This window comes from the organism of the source record quoted next, unplaced genomic scaffold (assembly GCF_019419815.1).
Source record: "Pyrus x bretschneideri cultivar Hongxiangsu unplaced genomic scaffold, Pyrus_bretschneideri_v1 Contig104, whole genome shotgun sequence".
NCBI lineage: Eukaryota > Viridiplantae > Streptophyta > Magnoliopsida > Rosales > Rosaceae > Pyrus > Pyrus x bretschneideri.
In genome coordinates this window covers 198,549-221,942 of record NW_025999396.1, presented here as the reverse complement: position 1 = coordinate 221,942, position 23,394 = coordinate 198,549, and the positions used below count along the sequence as shown (strand labels likewise).

Below are 23,394 nucleotides of genomic sequence, written 5' to 3'. Positions count from 1 at the left end.
ATAAATGGATCGTGTATAAAGTATGAACAGAAAAGAGAAAAAGAAAGAGGAAGTCTATTATTTACATATAAAGAGAGAAAAAGCAAAGGGAAACAAAAAGGGTCCTCATAATTTAATTATGTTGGTGGTGGTCATGGTTAAAATGGAGGGAGGCCAACCCACAGAGATTTGATGAATTTTAGTGTAATGATTTGGTTGTTGAGAAAAAGCCTAATCTGAGGAGCAAATCCATGATTCCACCATACCTTCGCTTCGAGGAGTGGTAGTAGCAGCAGCAGCAGCAGTAGATGAAGGCACATTGCCGGCATGAAGTACAATATTCGACGAAGGACCAACAGCCGAGTAGTTGAGTTTCCCATTGCCGTAATTGCCATTGATAGAACTCATTAGTCTTTGATGATCAACGATATTGTCGCTGCTGTCAATGTTCTTGTTGGACCCTGTTCTGTCAGTACCCCAGCTTGGACCATTACTAGTGTCGTGCATGGAAAGCGCGGCGTCCGAGGAAGATACAATGTTGTTGGAAAGCGCATTAACATTAACCTGCTGCTGATGAGTCAAACCAAAATGTTGATGAGGAGGACCCCCCAAAGAGCCTGCTTGATGATGATGAGGTGGTGAAGTAACGGACATTAATGGGTATTTAGGACTTTGTTGTTGGGACTGAAAAAGGGATTGGAAATTGAGAACTTGTGAGGAAGATGATGATGATGAAGGGTTTTGGTTTTGCACATTGAGGAGATTGTGATTTGTGGAGGATGAGTTAATAGGATCAAGCAATGAAGATGGTGGTTGGTGCGTCACTTTTTGCGCAAAAGGCCTCAAAAGGTATGGAGGAGTAGCGTCCAAACCTAGACCCCCTCCTCCTCCTCCGCCTCCTGCTGATCTCATCAATGAAGAGGCAGCAGCAGCACTGCCAAAAAGGTCCAATCTGCTCCTCGCGAAAGGTGAGGAAGAAGAAAATGGAGGAGCAGGGATACCTGTAAATTCCTGAACCATGGCTCTGAAATTTGTGGTGTCCGTTGTCAGCACCGTCGTTGGTGCTCGCCTCGACGCTCTCGACCTCTTTTTCGGATTCCGCACAACACCGTTGTTGTTGTTGTTGTGGGTTTGGTTGTTGGGAGCCGAAAAAGAGGCAGAAACGTTTTGAATGTCTTGTTGAATCTGAAGCGCCGCAAAAGTAGACGACCCGCCTCCTCCTCCGCCGGCGGCTGCGCCGCCTCTGCTTTGTCCTAATTGGTTGATACAGGGACTGGTCAATAAGGGTTGGCTGAGACCGGCTAGATCGGTGGAATTGGGGTCGGATCTTAAGGTTTTGGACCACATCATGTCGAAATTGAGGAGCGGATTTGGGTTGGTGAGCCTGGATGATAACGGATCGAACATGTTTGATAGAGGGTCCATTTGGTGGTGGTGGTGATGGTGATGGTCATGTGGTGGTGGGTTAGACATGGGACCGAGTTGACTCGGTGGGTTACTGAGCACGGCGGAGATTGACTCAGCGCGCGAATCGTACTCGTCATCGCCGCCGCTGGAGGATTGCATACTCCCACTGTTGCCAGAATCCATGCGAGAGAAAAAGAGAGAGAAATGGAAAGACGAACCGGAGGGACAAAGATATGAAGGAGTAGAGAGAGATTTGGTTACTTAAAATACAAACTCATTTAAGAAGAGCAAGCTACCAAACAAACAAGGTACAGAGAGAGAGAGAGAGAGAGAGAGAGAGAGAGAGACGGGTGAGCTAAGCTGTTGAGAAAGTACCGCTACAAGCGTACAAGAAGCCATATGGATGCATGCCTGCTGGAATTAATGAAAGCCGAACTGAGATCTGAAAGGAGGGGAGAGGACAGAGCTTGGTAGGTGGTTTGTCCTGGAGCTGCAAAAGGGTATGCCGTGTGCGTGCGTGCACAAGAGAATAATAAAGAACCCAAGGCCACGGATGCAGACACGGATCATGAAAATTGATGGTTGCAGAAAGAACGGAAAGCTATTAGTGTTGTCCGAGATCCAATCCCTTCTTCTTTTTACTATTTTTGGGTTAAAGGTCAATTAGGGTTTGAATATACAGAAGACGAGAGAGAGAGAGAAAGAGAGAGAGAGGAACGTGGGTTGTTCCCTAGCCTTTTCTCTTCTCCAAAAAAGAAGCTGCTTCTCTGTTCGAGGTTCCATTCAAAAGATCAAGGTGGGGCAGCCATAACCCATGTCTGAGAGAGAGAGAGAGAGAGAGAGAGAGGAGAGTGGTTGTTTTGATTCAGTGTGAAACGAAGAAACGGAGATATGAGGTTTAGCAACATGTTAAGAATTATATAATATTTAATTAAGTTAAAATTAAATTAATTTAGTTTTTCTGGAATATTATGAGGTGGGCAAGCAACCGAATCAGGGATGATGGCTGTTGAATGGTACTATAAAAGGTTAGAGAACCACCATAACCACCGTTACTTATAAAATAAACCCATTGAAATATTAAAAATTTAAAATAAAAAGCCAAGCAAAATAAATAAAAATCCAAAGCATTTGAGCTAATTATTGTTCTTCTACATGTCAAAATTTTTTTTTTTGTTTTTATTTTTAACAAACGATTATTTACTCTAAGAAAGAGAAATGATGTAATTAGTCTCGTAATAGATTAATAATAATATAATTTAAATTTATTTTTGGTTAGAATCAAACCTAATACCTTTTATTTGCACATAAAGATGAATACTACTAGATCATAATATTCTGTTTAGAACATTAATCCCATGGTTAGGTTTAATTATGCTATGGTAAGTTAATAAACTACCTACTTTCTTTGTTATTTTTATCCAAAATTAAACTATGAGTCTACGATGAATAAATATTTCAAAATAAATATTTTACCGTAGCAATGTTTGACTAGGTCAGCAAATTGACATAAAATATCAGAAAAAATGATCTGGGGTTATCATTGAAGAAGCTCAGAGAATCTTTCAGAGTCTTTCCCTGCAGAAAATTTAGATGGAAATAGTGATGTATCTATCTAATCTACCTGCTGGAATCCTATTTGTAGTTAGATTAACAATTTAACACTACTTTTATACTCTTCCGCTTTCTATTTTCCGGAAATGGATAATCCACCTAGTATGGAATTCAGATTGTTGAAATTTAATCTAACAATTATAAACAGGAATTTTTTAAAAATGATAATAATTGTAGTCGTTGAATTAAATTTCAACAGTCATCTTTTCCTATTTTCCTTAATGGCAGAACACTGTTTGCAAGAAAGAAGAAGAAGAAATCAATCTATATCTTTGTTCGGATAGATCAGTTCAACAACATCTTAGGTTCGCTGCAACCATCAAAACTAATAAAGAACCAAGAAATGTTAAATTCCATATAGCGTCCACATGAAATAAGATGTAACCATACTTAATTATAATTAAATATAACACAACTTGGGTTGTAGACATATAACGTCATTATCGTTCTTTCACGTCATATTATTATTCTCCTTTATACATTTTTTTCTCCTTGTAATGTATTTTTTTTTTTTAGAACAAAAGTGTGATAATGTATTTTTGTTATCAGCCTATATTTGCAATATATATTTTCGTCATCTTTATTTTCATTTTTAGCTAATGAGTCAGCCTATATTTGCATTATGGGGTAGGAAAATAAATTAGTTGTGAACTCATTATTTATGAGATTCAAACATAACACCTCTCATTTATTAGTGAAGAAGAATATCAATAGGCTAATCATTCCTTGTAAAATATTATATATGAGAAATTTTATTTGGACTCATATGACGATTACACCCAATTGAACAATTTTATTCACCAAATTATCAAATTTACGTTTAATAAATAAGAAAAAAGAAAAGAAAATAAAGATGGGTGTTTTCCTCTCTATTAATAACCCTAAACCACCACACCCTGCGGCGGAAAGTTTCCATTACTTCCAACAAACCAAACCAAACATAAAAATTTCCTAAGGTCGTGGACAACTGTTTACTCCATCCCTTCTTTTGCTTCCCTTTCTCCTCCTCCCTCTTCTAATTTTGAGAAGAATATGAACCACCATACTATGTCGGTTGCCGGTGTCGACATCAACATGGCTCTGCCATACTCCTCCTATCAACACCAATTCACAGCCGTATCTCTCTTCCCAATTGATTTGGTCCAAGTTCGGACAAAGAAACAAGAAAGAGAGAAAGTAGAGCATTAATTGAATATGAACCACCATTCCTTTCCGTTCTTTCTAGTTGTAGCAGGATCCATCTACAAATTCTAATTGTTGTTAAAGTAAATTCTTTATTTATTTCGGGACAAAGTTGGACTTTCGTTAAATAAGCTTTTAATTTAAGTGTAGAAATAAAATAAATGAATTCAAATAAAATTTTGCATTACATATTTACCTTTAAAGAAAAAAACAACTGATAGAGAAAAAACAATATGCAATGCATACGTATGATTTCAGAATAAATATATATAGTCTACCCGTACAACACAAAACCTTAAAAAGTCTGCATTCTCACATCTCCTCTTCGAGTGCATGTTTTTAACCGTTAGTGTGTCATTTCGGTCCTGCTTAGTGATGCGAGATTTACTTGACACTCAAATTAAACCCTCTTGTGACAATTGTAGTATATGAATAAGTAGGGATCGTTCTTAACCGGGGATTAGGAGGGATTGCAAAATCACTTGGAGATTGACTCAAAAACGTGAAATAAACATTAAAAACACTAAACTAGACTCAAAGAATGCAAAACACTTATAAACACAAACTAAGACACTTTCTAACTAAATTGGACACTAAAGTAAAGGGGGATTGAGATTTTTACGAAAATAAATTAAAAGCACAAAATTGTAATTTAAAGGCAGAATTTAAATATGAATGTGATGAAATATGGAATGAATGCTAGCTAGAAGGTTCTTCTCCACACATGTTACACTTGCATACAAAATGATTTTCAGTTGGTCTTTCGATAAATTATGAAACTCAACACTCCGGATTAATTAGGTCCGCTTAAATTAACCGTCAAGTTTTCCTTAAGTTAATGAATTGGATGGGTTTGCGCAACGCAATTCACAACATTCTCCAAAAGTCCTTTACGTGAACAGCACAATAAAGATACAATCAAAGATCATTAAGTATTATGAAAACTATAAGCGTTGACGAGGCATTCGTTACTATGATGAGCATGAAACTCGTGCCAAGAATTCATTTAACGCGATTGTTTATAAGCAACCTCCACTACTTGTGAATATAAGTTCATAACGATTAGGTGAAAATCATTTATATTCTAGCGTCATATTTATGCATGAAAATTAAGCGCGCATTCTTAATAAACATTCATAAATAAGTTATCAATCAAACGGTTAAACAAATTAAATCCACAACTTATGAAATTTCAACGAAAGTTAATCAATTCATATTGCAAATATAAACATAGTTTTGAATCACCTCCTAGCTAAAGGGGGATTAGTTCCTCATAACTTTGGATTCAAAGAAACACCTAAACATTCCAACAACTCAAAACTTGAATTGTATGAACGTTTAAGCACTCTTCTCTTCCATTCCTTATACGTACAAAACAAAGAGAATTAAAATGAAACTTTGAAATCAAAGAAACACCTAAACATTCCAACAACTCAAACTTGAATTGTATGAACGTTTAGGCACTCTTCTCTTCCTCGTTGTTGTAGCACAAGGTTTAAGGATAGGTTATGTGATGGTATGAAGTGTTTTTGAGGGATGGGAAGTGTGGAATGGAGTGGAAATGGAGGAAATGGAGAAGGGGAAGTGTTTGTGTATTACGATGGAAAATGAGATGATTTGGTGAATGGAATGAATGGGTATTTATAGGAAGAGAATGGGTGTTAATGGATGTTTGTTTAAGGTATTTGGTGGATGGGAAAAGGTGTGGATGGTGGGAATTATGGTGGATGGATGGTTTAGTGGATGTAATTTAGGGTTTATTTAGGTGAATGTGGATGCATGGTTTAGTGGATGTAAAGGATAATGGGATGGTGTGGAATTAAAAGCTAAAAAAAATGGGATAATGGGCATTTAAGTGTGAATGGAATGGTGGGATGCACTAATGGAAATTATGGAATGGAATGGTGGGATGCACTAATGGAAATTATGGAATGGAATGGTGGGATGCACTAATTAGGAGGAAGAATTAGGGTGAAGGGCTTAATGCATGGATTTGGGCCAATTAGGGTGAAGGGCTTAATGCATGGATTTGGGCTAATTAGGGTGAAGGGCTTAATGCATGGATTTGGGCCTAAAATGCCCCCCCTTGCATGGCAAGGGAAAGGACTTGGGCTAAAGCCCACGGCAATGGCTCTAAAATGGGCTAAGGTTAGGGTTTAGGTGCGGCATAGGCTTAGGGTCCACAAAGAGTTAGGGTTTAGGTCATCTAAAAGCCCAAAGCCAAGAATAAAAACTCACGACAATGGAAACCTCCAAGAATAGAAACTTCCAACTTTAGAAACTTTGGTTACCAATTCCGACTTCCTTGCTCTTCACTTTCATTTCTTCATTTCTTAAGCTCCTTTGACCTTCAACCTCGTTCATTCCTCGTGCTCCATTTGCATACACCACATTCCAGCTCAGTTTTGCTCCAAAAGCTCCCAATTGCATCATTTCATGTAATATGTCCTTTAAACCTGAAAACACATGAAAGTAGCTTAAAAGACTACTTTAACGAATAAAACATAACAAAAATGCATAAGAACTAGCTAACTAAGGCGCATAAATATGCTCCTATCAAATTCCCCCACACTTAGCTTTTGCTAGTCCTCGAGCAAAACAAACAAAAGAAAGAAAAACAAAACGAAACAAACTAACCAAAACCAAAAACTAAACCTTCCAATGTTCGCCTCAGGGATTTCCAATGCACATGACATGTTAAAGATCGTTATCCCTACAGATTTGAGTCCTCTTTACACAAGCACATACTTAATTAAAGCCACTACTCACTTGTTCACAAGTAATCAATTAAAACAATGCTTTGAATGTAGTAACATGCCTTAGAGAATTCCCTCAATTCCTTACAAGATATACACTCTATTTTCACTCAGATTTTCTAACTCCACACCCTAAACTAGTCATATGTGAGAAGATTGATGTAGATATGAAAACGAATGCTCACATATATGTTTCACAACGAATGCAATTTCTAGAGTTAAGAAGCATGTTTAGATATGATCTCATGAATAGAATGCTACTACTTAGATGCGAGAACCAGTGACACCATATGCTCATACCAAATTCAAACTCCACAATTGAAATGCACAACACTCAAGATAGAAGTAGAGGGTTGTAACGGGGCTTGGGGTGTTGGCTAACAAGGAAAGGTAGGGATAAACAAAAGTTCTTTAAGCAATAGCAAGTAAAGCAATGAAATTAAGACCTAGAATTCCCTTAGAATGCAAAAATCAACTTTTAGACAAATAGGGGAAACTCAAACAACTCTTAGGGCCTAATTCATTGTTTTGGGCCCTTACTTCAACAACCAATACTTTTCAACTTTTTTTTTTTTTTTGACTCTTTTTTTAGCCGTGCCTATGGCACATAAACTCACATCAATAATCCTTCCCCCACACTTATTTTCTGCAACATATTAATCAAAAGGAATTCATTGCTTACTATGCTTCGAGAACAAGGGTAAGGATGGTCCTAATCTAGGCTAGGTGAGGATAATGTAGGTTAACAAAGAACATGGGCTAACACGGCTCAACGGGGTTAAACTTAAACACAAAATGAGTGAAGGGCACATGGCTGTTTGGCTTTGATGGTGGTCACTACACAACTTCATCTTGAATATGTGGTATGCAAATCAATGACATGCTTTGAATGAAATGGGCATGAGTTCTAGCATTTGGAACTAAGTGATGAAACGCCTTCTAAGTAGTAACCAAGCAAAGAATAATGAGATCATGCAACGACTTTAGAAAACAATAACGCACAGATTATTACTCTCCAAATAACGTTTAGGCTCAAGTCTCACAGGGATGTATCGTTTGTTTAAGTTCATTCCTTCAAGCATGTTACAAAAACTAATTTTTATCATTTGTGATTACATGTGAATTCGTAAACTATAACGACAACCAAGCATAAACCAAAGAGTATATCAAACGTCCTTCCATGTTTGTAACTTTCTTTAACCATCATGCAATTAAAAACCAAATCCTCATCATTGCGTTGGAAGGTACCCTACGACACAAACACACAAAAACAACTTTAAAACAACTCTTTTTTGGGTTTTTCAAAACAATTTTTCAAATTTTTATGGGATTTTCAAATTTTTAAGTCAAAACACACTAAAATAGTTTAAAAACATTTTAAAACAGCAAAGAACAACACTTGAAGTTATGGGTGATAAAATCCAACAAATTTGCATCAACATACTTAGTTACCCCCCCACACTTAAATCAAACATTGTCCTCAATGTTTTAAGCTTAAAACACACCAAACAAAAGAAAACATATAAAACAGTAACTAAACATACTAAACATGGTAGAATGTAACTAACAAAGAGAAGAGTTTAGGGGCGCAAATCTGGAATTGGAGTGCTTTCTCGGTCTTCCTTTGTTGAATGGGTGGGTTGATCTTGGTGATTCCACAGGCTTACTCTTGAACTGGGCTGGAGGCTTCCTTTGGTCTCCCCCGAAGGTCTTGAGCTTCCTTTGTTCTACTCTTGAACTGGGCTGGAGGATTCTTTTTGGTCTCCTCCACTCGTTGATTTTCCTTTGTGCTACTCTTGAACTGAGCAGCATAATTCTTTTTGTCTCCCCTGAAGGTCTTGAGCTTCCTCCTTTTATCTGTTTCTTTGTTCAATCTCTCCAATTCGTATTGAAGAGGGTTAGAGGATAGCTCCGCATATGCAGTTGCAGCTTGTCTCCACATGCTTCAATGTATCATTTTCACTTGCCTTACTTGCTCCCCTTTGCAGAAGTGGTCCCTTCTCTGGAAATGTATCAACCGTTGAAGATGACTACTCGAGAGCAACGCTAGGTAAGCAATCAGGGAAGGGATTCCAGGCAATTGGTTCTAGATCGGAAGACTGACTCCAAGTGCTGGCTGATTGCTTCTTTTACTTTGCCATGCGAGTAAGAACAAGGACAAAGAAAAGGACAGGGAAAGAGCATGATATGAGATACTTTTGCTTTTGACCTTGATGATATGAGATACCTTTGCTTTTGAAGAAGCGGTGAATGAATCAGCACATGCTTCCATCTACCGTTTCCTCCTGGGTCATCTGTGCTCCAGGCATCTGGTATCATCTTTGGGGAAGAAGAAAAAATTGAGTAATTTGAAAGGCTTTGCTGGGAGTGCGCCCTCAGAGGTGAGAAAGAGTTGGGCATTTTCTTCAGTTCTGCTTTGCCAAAAAATGAAGGTCGACATATATAGGGAATTCAATAGCAAGTGGTGGTACTGTTCTTTTACCGTTGTCGACAAACGTTTTGATCCCGCAAATCCGGCTTTTTGAAATAGTGACGACTCTTCGATCTTTGAATTTGCCTCTTCGATTTCTGAGCAGTCGCCCCTTCGATTTCTGAACGATGCCCTTCGCTTTCTGAACGACACGTAGTAGCGCGGATGCGGCTCTGTCTGAGATCTTTTGACAAGTGGCACGCGTTTTCTGCAAAGCCGGGAGTTTTCGACAAATATGCACACGCTCTCTGGAAAGCCGGGAGCTTTCGGCTTTGTCTCCCACATTTGTCTGCTAAAGTGTGCAGCTGATTTCTCGCCTTCCACGCGTCTTCTGAAAAGCTGGGATTGCGTCTGACGAGCTGGCGATCTTTACGCCGGAAATTCCGGTTTTGAAGAGTGGTGTCTCTTCATTCTGAATTGGTGAATACCTCTCCTTTAATAGAGGTGATTGATCACCTCTAGCATGCACACTTGAAAATTGCCCAGAAATCGTCTCCGGCCCGTTTGAAAATCTACTCTGTCCACCCCTTCTCTTTTAACTTCGTGAACAATGGCTAGCTCATCCAACCCATCGAACCTTTGCTTAGATTTGAGTCTAAGTAGTGATCCGGTCGCGTCTCGTCAGGGTAAGGTATGGTGCCCGTCTTTCTTATCTTCCCATGGCCCTCTTACAGATGAGGACTCTGTGATGACGGATCCCACAACGGCTACGATAGTGGCTCGGAACCTCCTCACTCCCAAAGACAGTCAGCTGCTTTCTGGACTGTCCGATGAGTTGGCCGTTCAAGAGTCCTTGGCTCTTAGCGTTCAGTGCGCTGGCTCTGTATCCAACATGGGCCAACGCCTTCTTGCTCGCTCCCGTCAGGTTGAATCCTTGATGGCGGAGGTGGAGAGTCTTAAGCAGGAGATCAAACAGCTTAAGTACGAGAACCGAAGTTTGCACGTGCTTGCCAACAATTATTCGTCAGGCATGAAGAGGAAGCTTGATGAGCTTGATGACCGTCAAAAGCTTGCGGCTTTCTTCCAGAGGCACCTCTTTCCTGGGTCATCCAGCGTTCCACCAAGGTTTGAGGCCTTGAATGATCTATCTTTGGTACCTCCCGCTCCGATGCCTTCCGCTCCGATGCCTCTTGCTCCGATACCTTCTGCTCCGAGACCTCCTGCTCCGAGAGTATTGCCATGTAGTGGGGCCTCACGTACACAACCCTTGTGAAGGCTCCATCTTTCTGCCATGTTTAGATACAATTGTAATTTCTCAAAAATAAATGAACAAGTTTTTTTCTTTTGTTTTTTTTTTAATTACAATCACTCGGAAATCAATGAACAAGGTTTATTCACTGTATTTGGTTGCCTCCCAAGTAGCGCTTTCTTTTACGTCTTGCAGCCGGACGAAACCTTCTTAAGCTCATTTAGGACTCATGACATGGAATTTATCTCTGAATGGGGGGTGATACTTGAGATGATCCGGTAATGGTTCAAATTCTAAAGTGGGTGCCTGGATCATTAACAACATATTAGTATAAAAGAAAATTGAAATTCGGGGAGGCGGCTTACCTGTGTGCTCCGACAAGAACTCAAGGATAAACACATCTTCTTTGAACGTTTCAGGGACTTTGCACTCGCCCAGATGTGGTGTGAGGATTGGTCCTTGTCCTGTGTCATAAAATTCAATTTCTTTGGGGTTGTTTGCCTCAAGTATATCCTCTTCTAGACATTCCCCAGTCACATCTTGCTCTTGATTCTTTGGAAAGGATTCGAATATGCCTTTCTCACCCTCTTCTTCCTTGGATTGCATGATCCTGCAAGGAATAGGGACATTCAGTGGAATGGGGTTAGAATTAATTAAATTTGGAACAACCTTACTTGAATTAGATGGCGTGAGAGCAATAGGTGCCTGCGGCAAAGGTGTTTCCACCCTTGCCATAGGTTGCGTGTGTTCCTCTTCCTCAAATTGCAACCTTTCATCTTCCTTGTAATTTGATTTAAGGTCCGTTCCAACCTCCATAGCATTTCCCAAAGTTATAGCATTATGGATTTCAAAATCTTCCTTCGAGTTTTCAATAGTTGAGTTGGAGAGTTCACTTTGCTCTTGAATTTGTTTCATGAACCCCATAATCTGCTCAATTTGCTCCTCCAATTTACCCAACTTCTTGTCTTGATTTTGTTCGTCCTTGTTTTGAGTTTGGACTTCATTGCTTTGGGCAGGTTGTGGTGGCTGCATAGGTGCTGTATAGAACTCCTCATATGGTTGCCAATATGCTTCTTGTAGAGCCTCCGTGGCTTGATTTTGTGACCCCTGCACCAAAGAATTTAATTCATTAAGAATTTGATTATAATCTATTGACGAACTTGAATTTAATTGAACATATTGCATATCAAGTTGTGGGGGCTGCATAGGTCTTGAATAGAACTCCTCATATGGCTGCCAATATGCTTCACGTTGAACTTGTTGAGCTTCCCACCACATAGAGTTTGAATGATCCCTCCAATCTCTTTGTGGACATTGATTGGCTTGAAATCCTTGCCTATATGAAGCACCAAATGTAGGGATACTCTGCATTGTGGTCCCTTCGGCATACGGCGACAATTGAGAAGTAAGATTTGCCAATTGAGCTTGAATGCTAGCAAAATCCATTTCTTACTTCTCTAGTACCTAACATCAAAGAAAGAGAACTAAATCAACTATCAAAAGTAGCAACAAACAAAGAAAACAACACTAAGTTAGAAACTAAAACGAAAACAACTAAATCAAAAAGAAAAGAACCAAGGGATTAGCAAAGTTGCTAATCCCCGGCAACGGCGCCAAAATTTGATGCGAGATTTACTTGACACTCAAATTAAACCCTCTTGTGACAATTGTAGTATATGAATAAGTAGGGATCGTTCTTAACCGGGGATTAGGAGGGATTGCAAAATCACTTGGAGATTGACTCAAAAACGTGAAATAAACATTAAAAACACTAAACTAGACTCAAAGAATGCAAAATACTTATAAACACAAACTAAGACACTTTCTAACTAAATTGGACACTAAAGTAAAGGGGGATTGAGATTTTTACGAAAATAAATTAAAAGCACAAAATTGTAATTTAAAGGCAGAATTTAAATATGAATGTGATGAAATATGGAATGAATGCTAGCTAGAAGGTTCTTCTCCACACATGTTACACTTGCATACAAAATGATTTTCAGTTGGTCTTTCGATAAATTATGAAACTCAACACTCCGGATTAATTAGGTCCGCTTAAATTAACCGTCAAGTTTTCCTTAAGTTAATGAATTGGATGGGTTTGCGCAACGCAATTCACAACATTCTCCAAAAGTCCTTTACATGAACAGCACAATAAAGATACAATCAAAGATCATTAAGTATTATGAAAACTATAAGTGTTGACGAGGCATTCGTTACTATGATGAGCATGAAACTCGTGCCAAGAATTCATTTAACGCGATTGTTTATAAGCAACCTCCACTACTTGTGAATATAAGTTCATAACGATTAGGTGAAAATCACTTATATTCTAGCGTCATATTTATGCATGAAAATTAAGCGCGCATTCTTAATAAACATTCATAAATAAGTTATCAATCAAACGGTTAAACAAATTGAATCCACAACTTATGAAATTCCAACGAAAGTTAATCAATTCATATTGCAAATATAAACATAGTTTTGAATCACCCCCTAGCTAAAGGGGGATTAGTTCCTCATAACTTTGGATTCAAAGAAACACCTAAACATTCCAACAACTCAAAACTTGAATTGTATGAACGTTTAAGCACTCTTCTCTTCCATTCCTTATACGTACAAAACAAAGAGAATTAAAATGAAACTTTGAAATCAAAGAAACACCTAAACATTCCAACAACTCAAACTTGAATTGTATGAACGTTTAGGCACTCTTCTCTTCCTCGTTGTTGTAGCACAAGGTTTAAGGATAGGTTATGTGATGGTATGAAGTGTTTTTGAGGGATGGGAAGTGTGGAATGGAGTGGAAATGGAGGAAATGGAGAAGGGGAAGTGTTTGTGTATTACGATGGAAAATGAGATGATTTGGTGAATGGAATGAATGGGTATTTATAGGAAGAGAATGGGTGTTAATGGATGTTTGTTTAAGGTATTTGGTGGATGGGAAAAGGTGTGAATGGTGGGAATTATGGTGGATGGATGGTTTAGTGGATGTAATTTAGGGTTTATTTAGGTGAATGTGGATGCATGGTTTAGTGGATGTAAAGGATAATGGGATGGTGTGGAATTAAAAGCTAAAAAAAATGGGATAATGGGCATTTAAGTGTGAATGGAATGGTGGGATGCACTAATGGAAATTATGGAATAGAATGGTGGGATGCACTAATGGAAATTATGGAATGGAATGGTGGGATGCACTAATTAGGAGGAAGAATTAGGGTGAAGGGCTTAATGCATGGATTTGGGCCAATTAGGGTGAAGGGCTTAATGCATGGATTTGGGCCAATTAGGGTGAAGGGCTTAATGCATGGATTTGGGCCTAAAATGCCCCCCCTTGCATGGCAAGGGAAAGGACTTGGGCTAAAGCCCACGGCAATGGCTCTAAAATGGGCTAAGGTTAGGGTTTAGGTGCGGCATAGGCTTAGGGTCCACAAAGAGTTAGGGTTTAGGTCATCTAAAAGCCCAAAGCCAAGAATAGAAACTCACGACAATGGAAACCTCCAAGAATAGAAACTTCCAACTTTAGAAACTTTGGTTACCAATTCCGACTTCCTTGCTCTTCACTTTCATTTCTTCATTTCTTAAGCTCCTTTGACCTTCAACCTCGTTCATTCCTCGTGCTCCATTTGCATACACCACATTCCAGCTCAGTTTTGCTCCAAAAGCTCCCAATTGCATCATTTCATGTAATATGTCATTTAAACCTGAAAACACATGAAAGTAGCTTAAAAGACTACTTTAACGAATAAAACATAACAAAAATGCATAAGAACTAGCTAACTAAGGCGCATAAATATGCTCCTATCACTTAGTACTGATTACATATCATGTAGCCTTGAGTTGTCTATTGTATAAATTCTACTTATTATCGATCAAGTTACAATAGTATGTACCATCTAGTGACACAGGATAAAATTTAATTATTGTAAAAAATTATTACATATCTCTATATGTAAAATATTATCGTAATTTTCTGAATTACTTAGTAACACACATTGCAAAAGACGAATGACATATTATCATATGTTTTTGTCATCTTATTACGTGTATCCTCGTGGCGTTTATTACCCACTAATCAATTACCTAATTGTGTCATATTTAAGTTACTTGAACCTGTAAAAGTGCTTTTTTTTTAATCGTATGTGGGCGGAATTGGATTCTCTTCTAAGCTAAGGTTTGGAATCCTCCTAACCCATTAACACGGATCGTTAGATTTTGATTCAATGACTATAATTATTACAACTTTTAGAGGTGTCTCCTATTTGTAGCGTTGAATTAAAATTCAACGATCCGTATTATTGAGTCAGGAGGATCCCTTGCTGAGGAGAGGATCAAATTCCTATGTGGGCGCTATCTCTGCCAACTTGAATGATTAAGTAAGATCAAAAGTTTGGGGTTGATGGGATTTCCATCATTTTCAATGAACCCGTACCTCACAAAAGGATGCAATGCACACACAACCATTATTATTGATCTCCACCATCGGATTCTTTGGATCTTCTTTGATGCGTCATCTGTGTATTATTTCAGACACGTGAAACGCTCCGCTTCAAAATATTAGGTACATTCACTGGTAGAAAAAACAGTTTGGGCAACGAGATTTTGTGTGACGAAACAAATTTCATTGCCTAAGTGACACTTGCGTGATGAAAAAATATATTCGTCATGCAAAAATAGCAGGATAGGGAAAAAAAAAAACTTTATGCGACGAAAATATTCATGGTGTAAGAATATTCGCACGATGAAAACTTATGGTCGTTGCACAAGCAAATGTGGGAAATTTTTTTTTTTTGCCGCCAAGTGTGTGCGTGATGAAAATTTCCACATATTCGTCGCTTAAAGTTTCACTCAAACAATCAAATACGCTTCAATTGAACCCATTTAATGCGCATTTTGCATGACAAACCACACATTTTGCGCAACGAAGTGGTTCGTCGCAGAAAATGTTACAGGTTCTATGTAAACACAATTTCAGAACCCTAGTTTTCAAAGGTTTTATTTCAAAGGCAATGGCTGATCCGGGGAGAAGGCTCTCGCGAAAGGAATTGTGTATTGCGAATAGAGAGATACCGTCGTAAGCAAATGCCTTATTTTGAAGACAAAAGTAGGACTGATGCGTACACCAAACTTAGGTTTGATATTGGGGGTTTGGTGTGGAGCAAATGTTTTGCCGAGTTTGAGTCTTGGAAAATGTGCCTGAGGAGTTGAAGAAGGCCATGGTGGGGGAGTTATCGGTAAGTTTGTATTAAATAATGTATAATTATTTTTGTTAAAAAAATATTTTTTTTAATTACTAATTTATTGTTATTGGCATTAATATAGGTTCATTAAGATGTTGATGAAACCAATGAAAAGCAGCGGAAGTATTTGGATGACCTTTTCAAGATGCATTTCCGACAATGGAAGTTCGATGTGCTGCGAGACACAGAGCAAGGTGTTGATGCCCCAGAGGAGGATTAAAGTTTAATTGTTTTTTTTTTTTATGAAATAAGATTTTTTGGACGTTATATTTGACTTTAATTAATAAATTTATGTTATATGGATGACTATTAATCTTAATTTACATTTGTTATAATATGTATTTGGAATTTAGTTTTATTAATTATTTTGCTAATGTTTAATTAGGTTTGAGTTTTTTTATTTAGATTAAAATTAAAATTTACATTAGTTGAAAAGCAAACAAAAAAAAATGTAGACTTACATGAAAAATATATGCCTTAGTCGCGCAAATATATTTTGTGCGGCAGACATCATATTCGTCGCGCAAAATGAGTCGTCCAAAAGTAATCTTTGTAAGGTGGTTTCAGCTGCAGAGGCAGAAAACTGCAATAAAACTGCAGATTCAGCTTTTGCACCTCATCCTCTTCGTTTTTCTTCAATCTGGCATCCGTCACTTCTATTTTCTCTCAATTTTATCATCTAATGTTCCCTCCATCTTTTTCTCTAGGTTGATAGAGCTATCTCGGTGTGTTTGGTAAGTTTTTTTCTTTTTTTCTTTTCTTTCTTTTTTATGGTAAAAGTACTAATGTAAATTCATACTAACGCCATGAAATTTGTTGTGACACACCTCGACCCAAAAAATCCATTAGGACTCCGAATCGAACTATGCTGGCTGGCACCTGGAAGGTGACGAAGCTATAAGGTGTGATGGAGTGTAAAATGTGAATAAATTTAAAACTAAAAATGCCTAAATACACGAGTGTGCCGCAAGCGGTTATGGACCCCCTTTCAGAAGTGATGCAAAGCAAAAGTAAAATATAGTGAGGTAAAATAATGATTATACCAACACAAAGGAAGTGTCATGAATCATCGTTGATACGAAAACTTTGCTACTAGAACCTGGAGGGGTGCAAAATAGAAATTGTAAGTGGGCAAAAACAAAGCTTTTGAAAACATTATTTCTCTTCTTAAGTAATAACCCCTCACCATGAAACATGTATACATTCCCAGAAAATAGCATGCATAATATCTATATCTCAAAACCATAATCAGCATAGCAAAACCATAATATGCCGTGTCCAACATCTCAGCAAAGAATAAGTAATTCAGGTGAAATAAATCCATAAAAAGTAATATGTCAGTCGGATCCACCTATTGTGGCCTATACGGCTGAACCCATATCTCATCAACATGCTAGCCGGAGTCACCTCATGTGACATGTACGACTTATCCATATTTCATCAATCAATGCTAGCACATAAGTCGGGAGTCACCTATAGTGACCTGTACGACTTATCCATATCTCATTAATCAATGCTAGTACATAAGTCAAGAGTCACCTATAGTGACCTGTACGAGTTATCCATAGCTCATCAAATATCCTTGCACACGAGTCAGAACCACCTTTAGTGGTCTGTATGACAGGACTGAGTGTAAATAAGTACGCTTAAGTGCTACGATCACGTGAAGACTATGCGAGTAATCGCGGGTCACCCACAAGTCGGAACTACCTATAGTGGTATGTACGACAGAACTGTGCACCTACCTTGAATTCAAGTTGAGTGTAAGGTGCGGAAAGTGAGCATCACATGAAGGACTGTGCCCTGGCCACGGGCGGGAGCACTAACACCGGGGTGTAGGTTTATGAGCTCTCAATGCATCTCAATATAACATGTACAACTCATAGGCAACCAGTACGACAGTGTTAGAGTTGCCTAACACATAAATGTAGTCATGCCATAATTCCATCGATTCAACTAATACCATAAACTCACCTAAACTTACTTGGGTGTCCTGCGTTCACCTTTGCACTTCAAAGCATTCACAATAATTATGTGTAGATAATATACACATGGATATACCAAGATGCCATCTAAAACTCATACATATCGTAATGCTTTCAACTATATATACACATATAATATAGCGTAAAATGCACAATCAATAACGTCCTACTCCTGAACTATATATTTTCGAAAATAATTACCGGTGGCAAGCTCAACTAAACACTAGTTAACTAACTATCAATACTTATGATTCATTACTTCAATTTCTCGATTCCTCATACATGATTTATGACCAACAACAAACCGCCACAACATAAAGTCAAACTCACATTTTCACCAATTTCATTCACTTTGCTCAATTCCCCAACCAAGGCTTTTATCTCAATTATTGTATGGCTGCATCTAACGTCTCGTTCCTACATATCCTAAAGAGGGATCAAGCCATTCGTAGTTCATAATTCCAGAATTCAACCTAAAACCGAATATATGCATTTAATCCAATATATACTACAATCATATTTATAATCAAACCACAACAATTAGGTCTCCAAAAACATAATTAGAATAAAAAAGTTTGCATAAAAACATTATGTCGGCTCCCTGGCCGTGCGTAGCCGCGGGTGGCGGTCGGCCACCCCGACTTGCTGGAAAACTCAATTATTTCTAAAAATTCTCAAAAATTACAGAAATGAAGGTCTCAAAGATTAGAGCAAACTTTATACCTACGGCCAAGGCCAATTTGGCTGGAAAACACCTCAAATTGGCCACGAACCGCTGGAAACCTTAGATTTGGGTGACACTGATCCATCACCTTCAATGCTCCGCCGCTTCCAAGTTTGTTTGGGCTTTGTTCCAAGTCTCAAGGGAAGTCTATTGATGGTCACAATTGGAAGAAATTGCTTCAGAAATGGGAGAATCAACACAAGACCTGCCGCACCCCCCGGTGCAACGTTTCCCGAGTTCCATACTAAAAATCTATGATTTCTGGGGTGTAATAAGAAGAGGGAATGATAAGGAATGTTTTCCTGATGGCTAGATGCCTTGGTTCATTGGAGAAATCGACGAAATTCGTCGGAGAACACGAACGAGAGTCGGGTCGGGTCCGATGGGTTACACGGGCTACCCATGTCTCTCCCCTTCTTCTTCTCTTCTTTCCTTCCTTTTCTTGTTTTCTGATTGGGCCATCCTACCCTCTCTCCTCTCCCTACTCATCTATCTCCCTCCTTTTCTCTCCTATTCCCTCTTCTTCTTCCCCCGTTTCTTTTCTTCTTTTTTGTTTTTTCCCCTTGTTTTCACACACACACTCCTAGCCTATAAATTATTTAGTAATAATAAAAATATAGTGTAGAATAATTAAAATAGTATTTCATTCCAAATACTTTCGGGTTCGTAACTCAATAAAACTTTAATCGTAACTTCAAAATCACTTCTACCTATGCCTACGCATCCGTAAGATCGAGCTCTATCCGAATATGTCAGGAAAATATGACAAAATATACAAAAATCACATACGTCCTAGAAAAATCACACTTTGCCCATAAGGCATTTCCTTAATTTCACGCATTAAAATTATAAAAACCATAATTTTTAGGGACGGGTTGTCACACGTTGTCTATAGGGATATTGTGAAATTATATTTATATTATGTTGTTAAATTTTTATGTGACGTACAAATTTGTGTTGTGATGTACGAAGTTAATTGTCATTAACTTTGTACTTTTTTTTTTTTTTTTATAGTAAAACTTAGTTTCCCGTTTGAGGATTAGTTAGATTTCACACATGGGTGCGAAAACATGACTATAGTTCAATTGATTCTGAATTGTCCTATTATTTGAATAGTTTGGGAATGCACAGTTATGATGCGTAGTTTATGATTGAAGGATTAGGTTTCGGTTGTGGAGATTTCGGTGTCATCTTTGTACGTTCTTTGGGTGGCACATAGGTATTGCATATCTACGTCGTCCATCTGAAGAACTGTATTAAGATGCTGCCAAAATTCCTCCACGTTGAAATCTAATCCGATGTAATCGTAAATTACATGATATAACTTTGCATTCCTGAATCGGATAGGGCCCTTAGCGAAGGCATAAGGTGACAATATCATTTGTATAAAGTTGGTGTGATTGTTGTACTATTATTGTGGTTGTAGCAATTATGGACAGAATGTGGATACAAAACTTGAATAGATGCAGAGACGAATACTTGGATGGAATTGAGGATTTTATTGACTTTGCACGTACACATAACCTGGGCGCAACTAGAATCCGGTGTCCTTGTAGAAGATGTAACAACATGTTAAAGGACACAATTGAAAATGTTCGATTTCATTTAGTAAGGAATGGAATAGTTGAGACCTATAACACTTGGAACCACCATGGGGAACAATTAGACAATGCTTTGATGCGAGATTTATACGCACACAAATTAAACCCTCTTTTTGTCAATTGTAGTATAAGTATAAGTAGGGATCGTTCTGGACCGGGGATTAGGAGGGATTGTTAACCACTTGGATTTAACTTCAAAAATGTAAAAACAAGTTTAAAACACTATACTAAACTCGAAGAATGCAAAACTAAAAGTAAGAAAGATTAAGACTAAAACTTAAACAAAATATGGGGGGGGGGGGGGGGTTTAGGTTTGGACGAGATTAAACTAAAGTGGATAGATTGCAAAGAAAACAAATTGTAAATACGAAATTGACGGAAATGAATGGATGGGAAAGCTAGCTAAGGGGTTCATCTCCGCACATGTTATACTTGCATACAAACCGATTTCTAATTGCTTTTCAATAAACCATGAATTCTCAACGCCCCAGGTTAATTAGGTCCGCTTAAATTAACCATCAAGTTTTCCTTAAGTTAATGAATTGGATGATTGCATACGACAATCCAAAGCATTCCTCACAAGTTCCCTACATGAATTGCATAATAGAGATACAAGCAAGAATCATTAAGCATCATGAAAACTATAAGTGTTGACGAGGCATTCGTTACTATGATTGCATGAAACTTATGCCAAGAATATGTTTAACGCGATTGTTTATAAGCAACCTCCACTACTTGTGAATATAAGTTCATAACTATTACGTGAAACTCACTTATATTCTAGCGTCAAATTCATGCATGAAAATTAAGCGTTCATTCTTAATAAACATACATAAATAGGTTATCAATCAAACAGTTAAACAAATTGAATTCATAACTTATGAAACGTAATTAAAAGTAATCAAATCATATTACAAACATAAACATAGTTTCGAATCACCCCCTAGCTAAAGGGGGTTTAGTTCCTCATAACTTTGAAATCAAAGAAACACCTAAACATTCCAACAACTCAAAACTTGAATTGTATGAACGTTTAAGCACTCTTTTCTTCCATTTCTCATACGTACAAAACAAAGAGAATTAAAATGAAACTTTGAAATCAAAGAAACACCTAAACATTCCAACAACTCAAAACTTGAATTGTATGAACGTTTAGGCACTCTTCTCTTCCTCGTTGTTGTAGCACAAGGTTTAAGGATAGGTTGGTTGGGGGGATGGAAGTGTTGGGGAATTATGGAAATGGATGAGGATTAGTGGAAATGGAAGATGGTTTTTGGATTCTAAGGGAGAAAGGAATGTGTTTGTGGTGTGTTGTTGTGTTGTGAATGAGATGATCTTTGAATGAATGAATGCAAGGGTATTTATAGGAGGAGTGGAGATGTATATGGCTATTTGTTTAAGGTGTTTGTGGTTGCAATGATGAAGAATTGCATGTGGAAATAAAAGGGAAAATGTGGTGAAATGATGAAGTAGGAAGGTGGAAATGCATGTGAGATGTTGGAAAGGAAATGGGAATATGAGTAGGCCATGGCATGGGAGTTGTTTTGTTGGTGTAAATGTGCCATGGTTGCAATGATGAAGAATAAAGGGTGCATGTGGGGTGGAATTGAATGAATGCAAAGTGAATGAATAATGAAATGAGTTAAAGAGGGAGAATGTGGTGAAATGATGAAGTAGGAAGGTGGAAATGCATGTGAGATGTTTGTGGAATAAAGAATGAATGGTGGAAATGTGAGTGAATGATGTGCATGTGTGTGAATGCATGTGTTGATTTAAAGAATAGGTATGCATGTGAATTAGTTTGGAAAGAGGTGGGTGTGCATGTGAGATGAAATGCATATGTTTGAAATGTGTAGATGATTATGAGTATGATAAGTGATAAATGAATGATATGTGGTGAGTGATAAGTGAATGGAAATGATAAGTGATAAGTGAATGGAAGTGATAAGTGAAAGGTTTGATAAGTGATAAATGAATGATATGTGGTGATAAATGAATGATATGTGGTGAGTGATAAGTGAATGGAAGTGATAAGTGATAAATGGACTAGTTTAAAGGGCTAGGGTTTAAGTACATAGAATGGGCCTAAAATAGGTTGGTTTGCATGACATAATATGTTTGATTGGGCTAGAGGTTTTCCATAGCTCAAAGGATTTGTTTGATTGGGCTAGGCCCTTTGTTTGATGTCCCCAAAGAGCATACAAGGCTTCAATTTCGTCCATCCTCTTTGCTCCATGATTAAGCTATCCAATCCATGCCCAAAAGTGCCCCAAATAGCCTCAAAATGCACTTTCTTGCTCCCTAAGCCCTTAGAACCTGAAAACACACAAAAGAAGCATAAAGGAATAAAATAACTATGAATTACCAACATAGATGCACGAAAACAAGCTAAGTAAGTCGCCTAAATATGCTCCTATCAAACTCCCCCACACTTAACTTTTGCTAGTCCTCGAGCAAAACAGAATAAAAACAAATAAACAAAACGACACTAAACACTTAAAACACAACGTAAACCTTCCAACACCCGTCTTAGGGATTTCCAATGCACATGACATGTTAGAAATCATCATTCTCACAGATTTTAGTCATCTTCACACTTAAGTACATTCTTAATCATAGTCACCATATACTAGTTCACATTTAAGCATTTAAAACCATGTTTTGAATGTAGTAACATGCCTTAGAGAATTTGCTCAATTCCTTACAAGATATGCACTCGATTTTCACTCAGAATTTCTAACTACACACCCTAATCTAGTCATATGTGAGAAGATTGATGTAAACATGAAAACGAACACTCACATATATGTATCACAAAGAACGCAATTTCTGGAGTTAATAAGCATGTTTAGATATGATCTCATGAATGGAATGCTACTACTTAGACGCGAGAACCAGTGACACCATATGCTCATACCAAATTCAAACTCCACAATTGAAATACATAACACTCAAGATTGAAGTCACGGGTTGTAATGGGGCTTGGGGCGTGTGGATAACAAAGAAGGGATATGGAAAACAAAGGTTCTTAAAGAAATAGTGAGCAAGGCAATTGAATCAACTTAGAATTCACTTTTGAATGAAAACTCAACTTTGGAACAAAAGGGAGAATTTAGACAATTTTGGGCCAGAATTGGTGTTTTGAGCCTTTTCTTCAATCACTCATTTTTTTCAAGCTCTTTTTTATTTCTTTCCTTTTTTTTTTTTTTTTTTTTTTTCTTTTGAAACTCAAAACATACTTAAGAAC

At 37.8% G+C, this 23,394-nt stretch overlaps 1 protein-coding gene across 1 annotated transcript; it reads right to left on the bottom strand.

The window, feature by feature from the left end:
- Positions 1 to 210: 210 nt before the first annotated feature.
- LOC103932149 lies at positions 211 to 1,569 on the bottom strand. The gene has a single exon (XM_009341697.1). The coding sequence runs from the start codon at positions 1,567 to 1,569 to the stop codon at positions 211 to 213; it is 1,359 nt and encodes a 452-aa protein (XP_009339972.1).
- Positions 1,570 to 23,394: the final 21,825 nt, after the last annotated feature.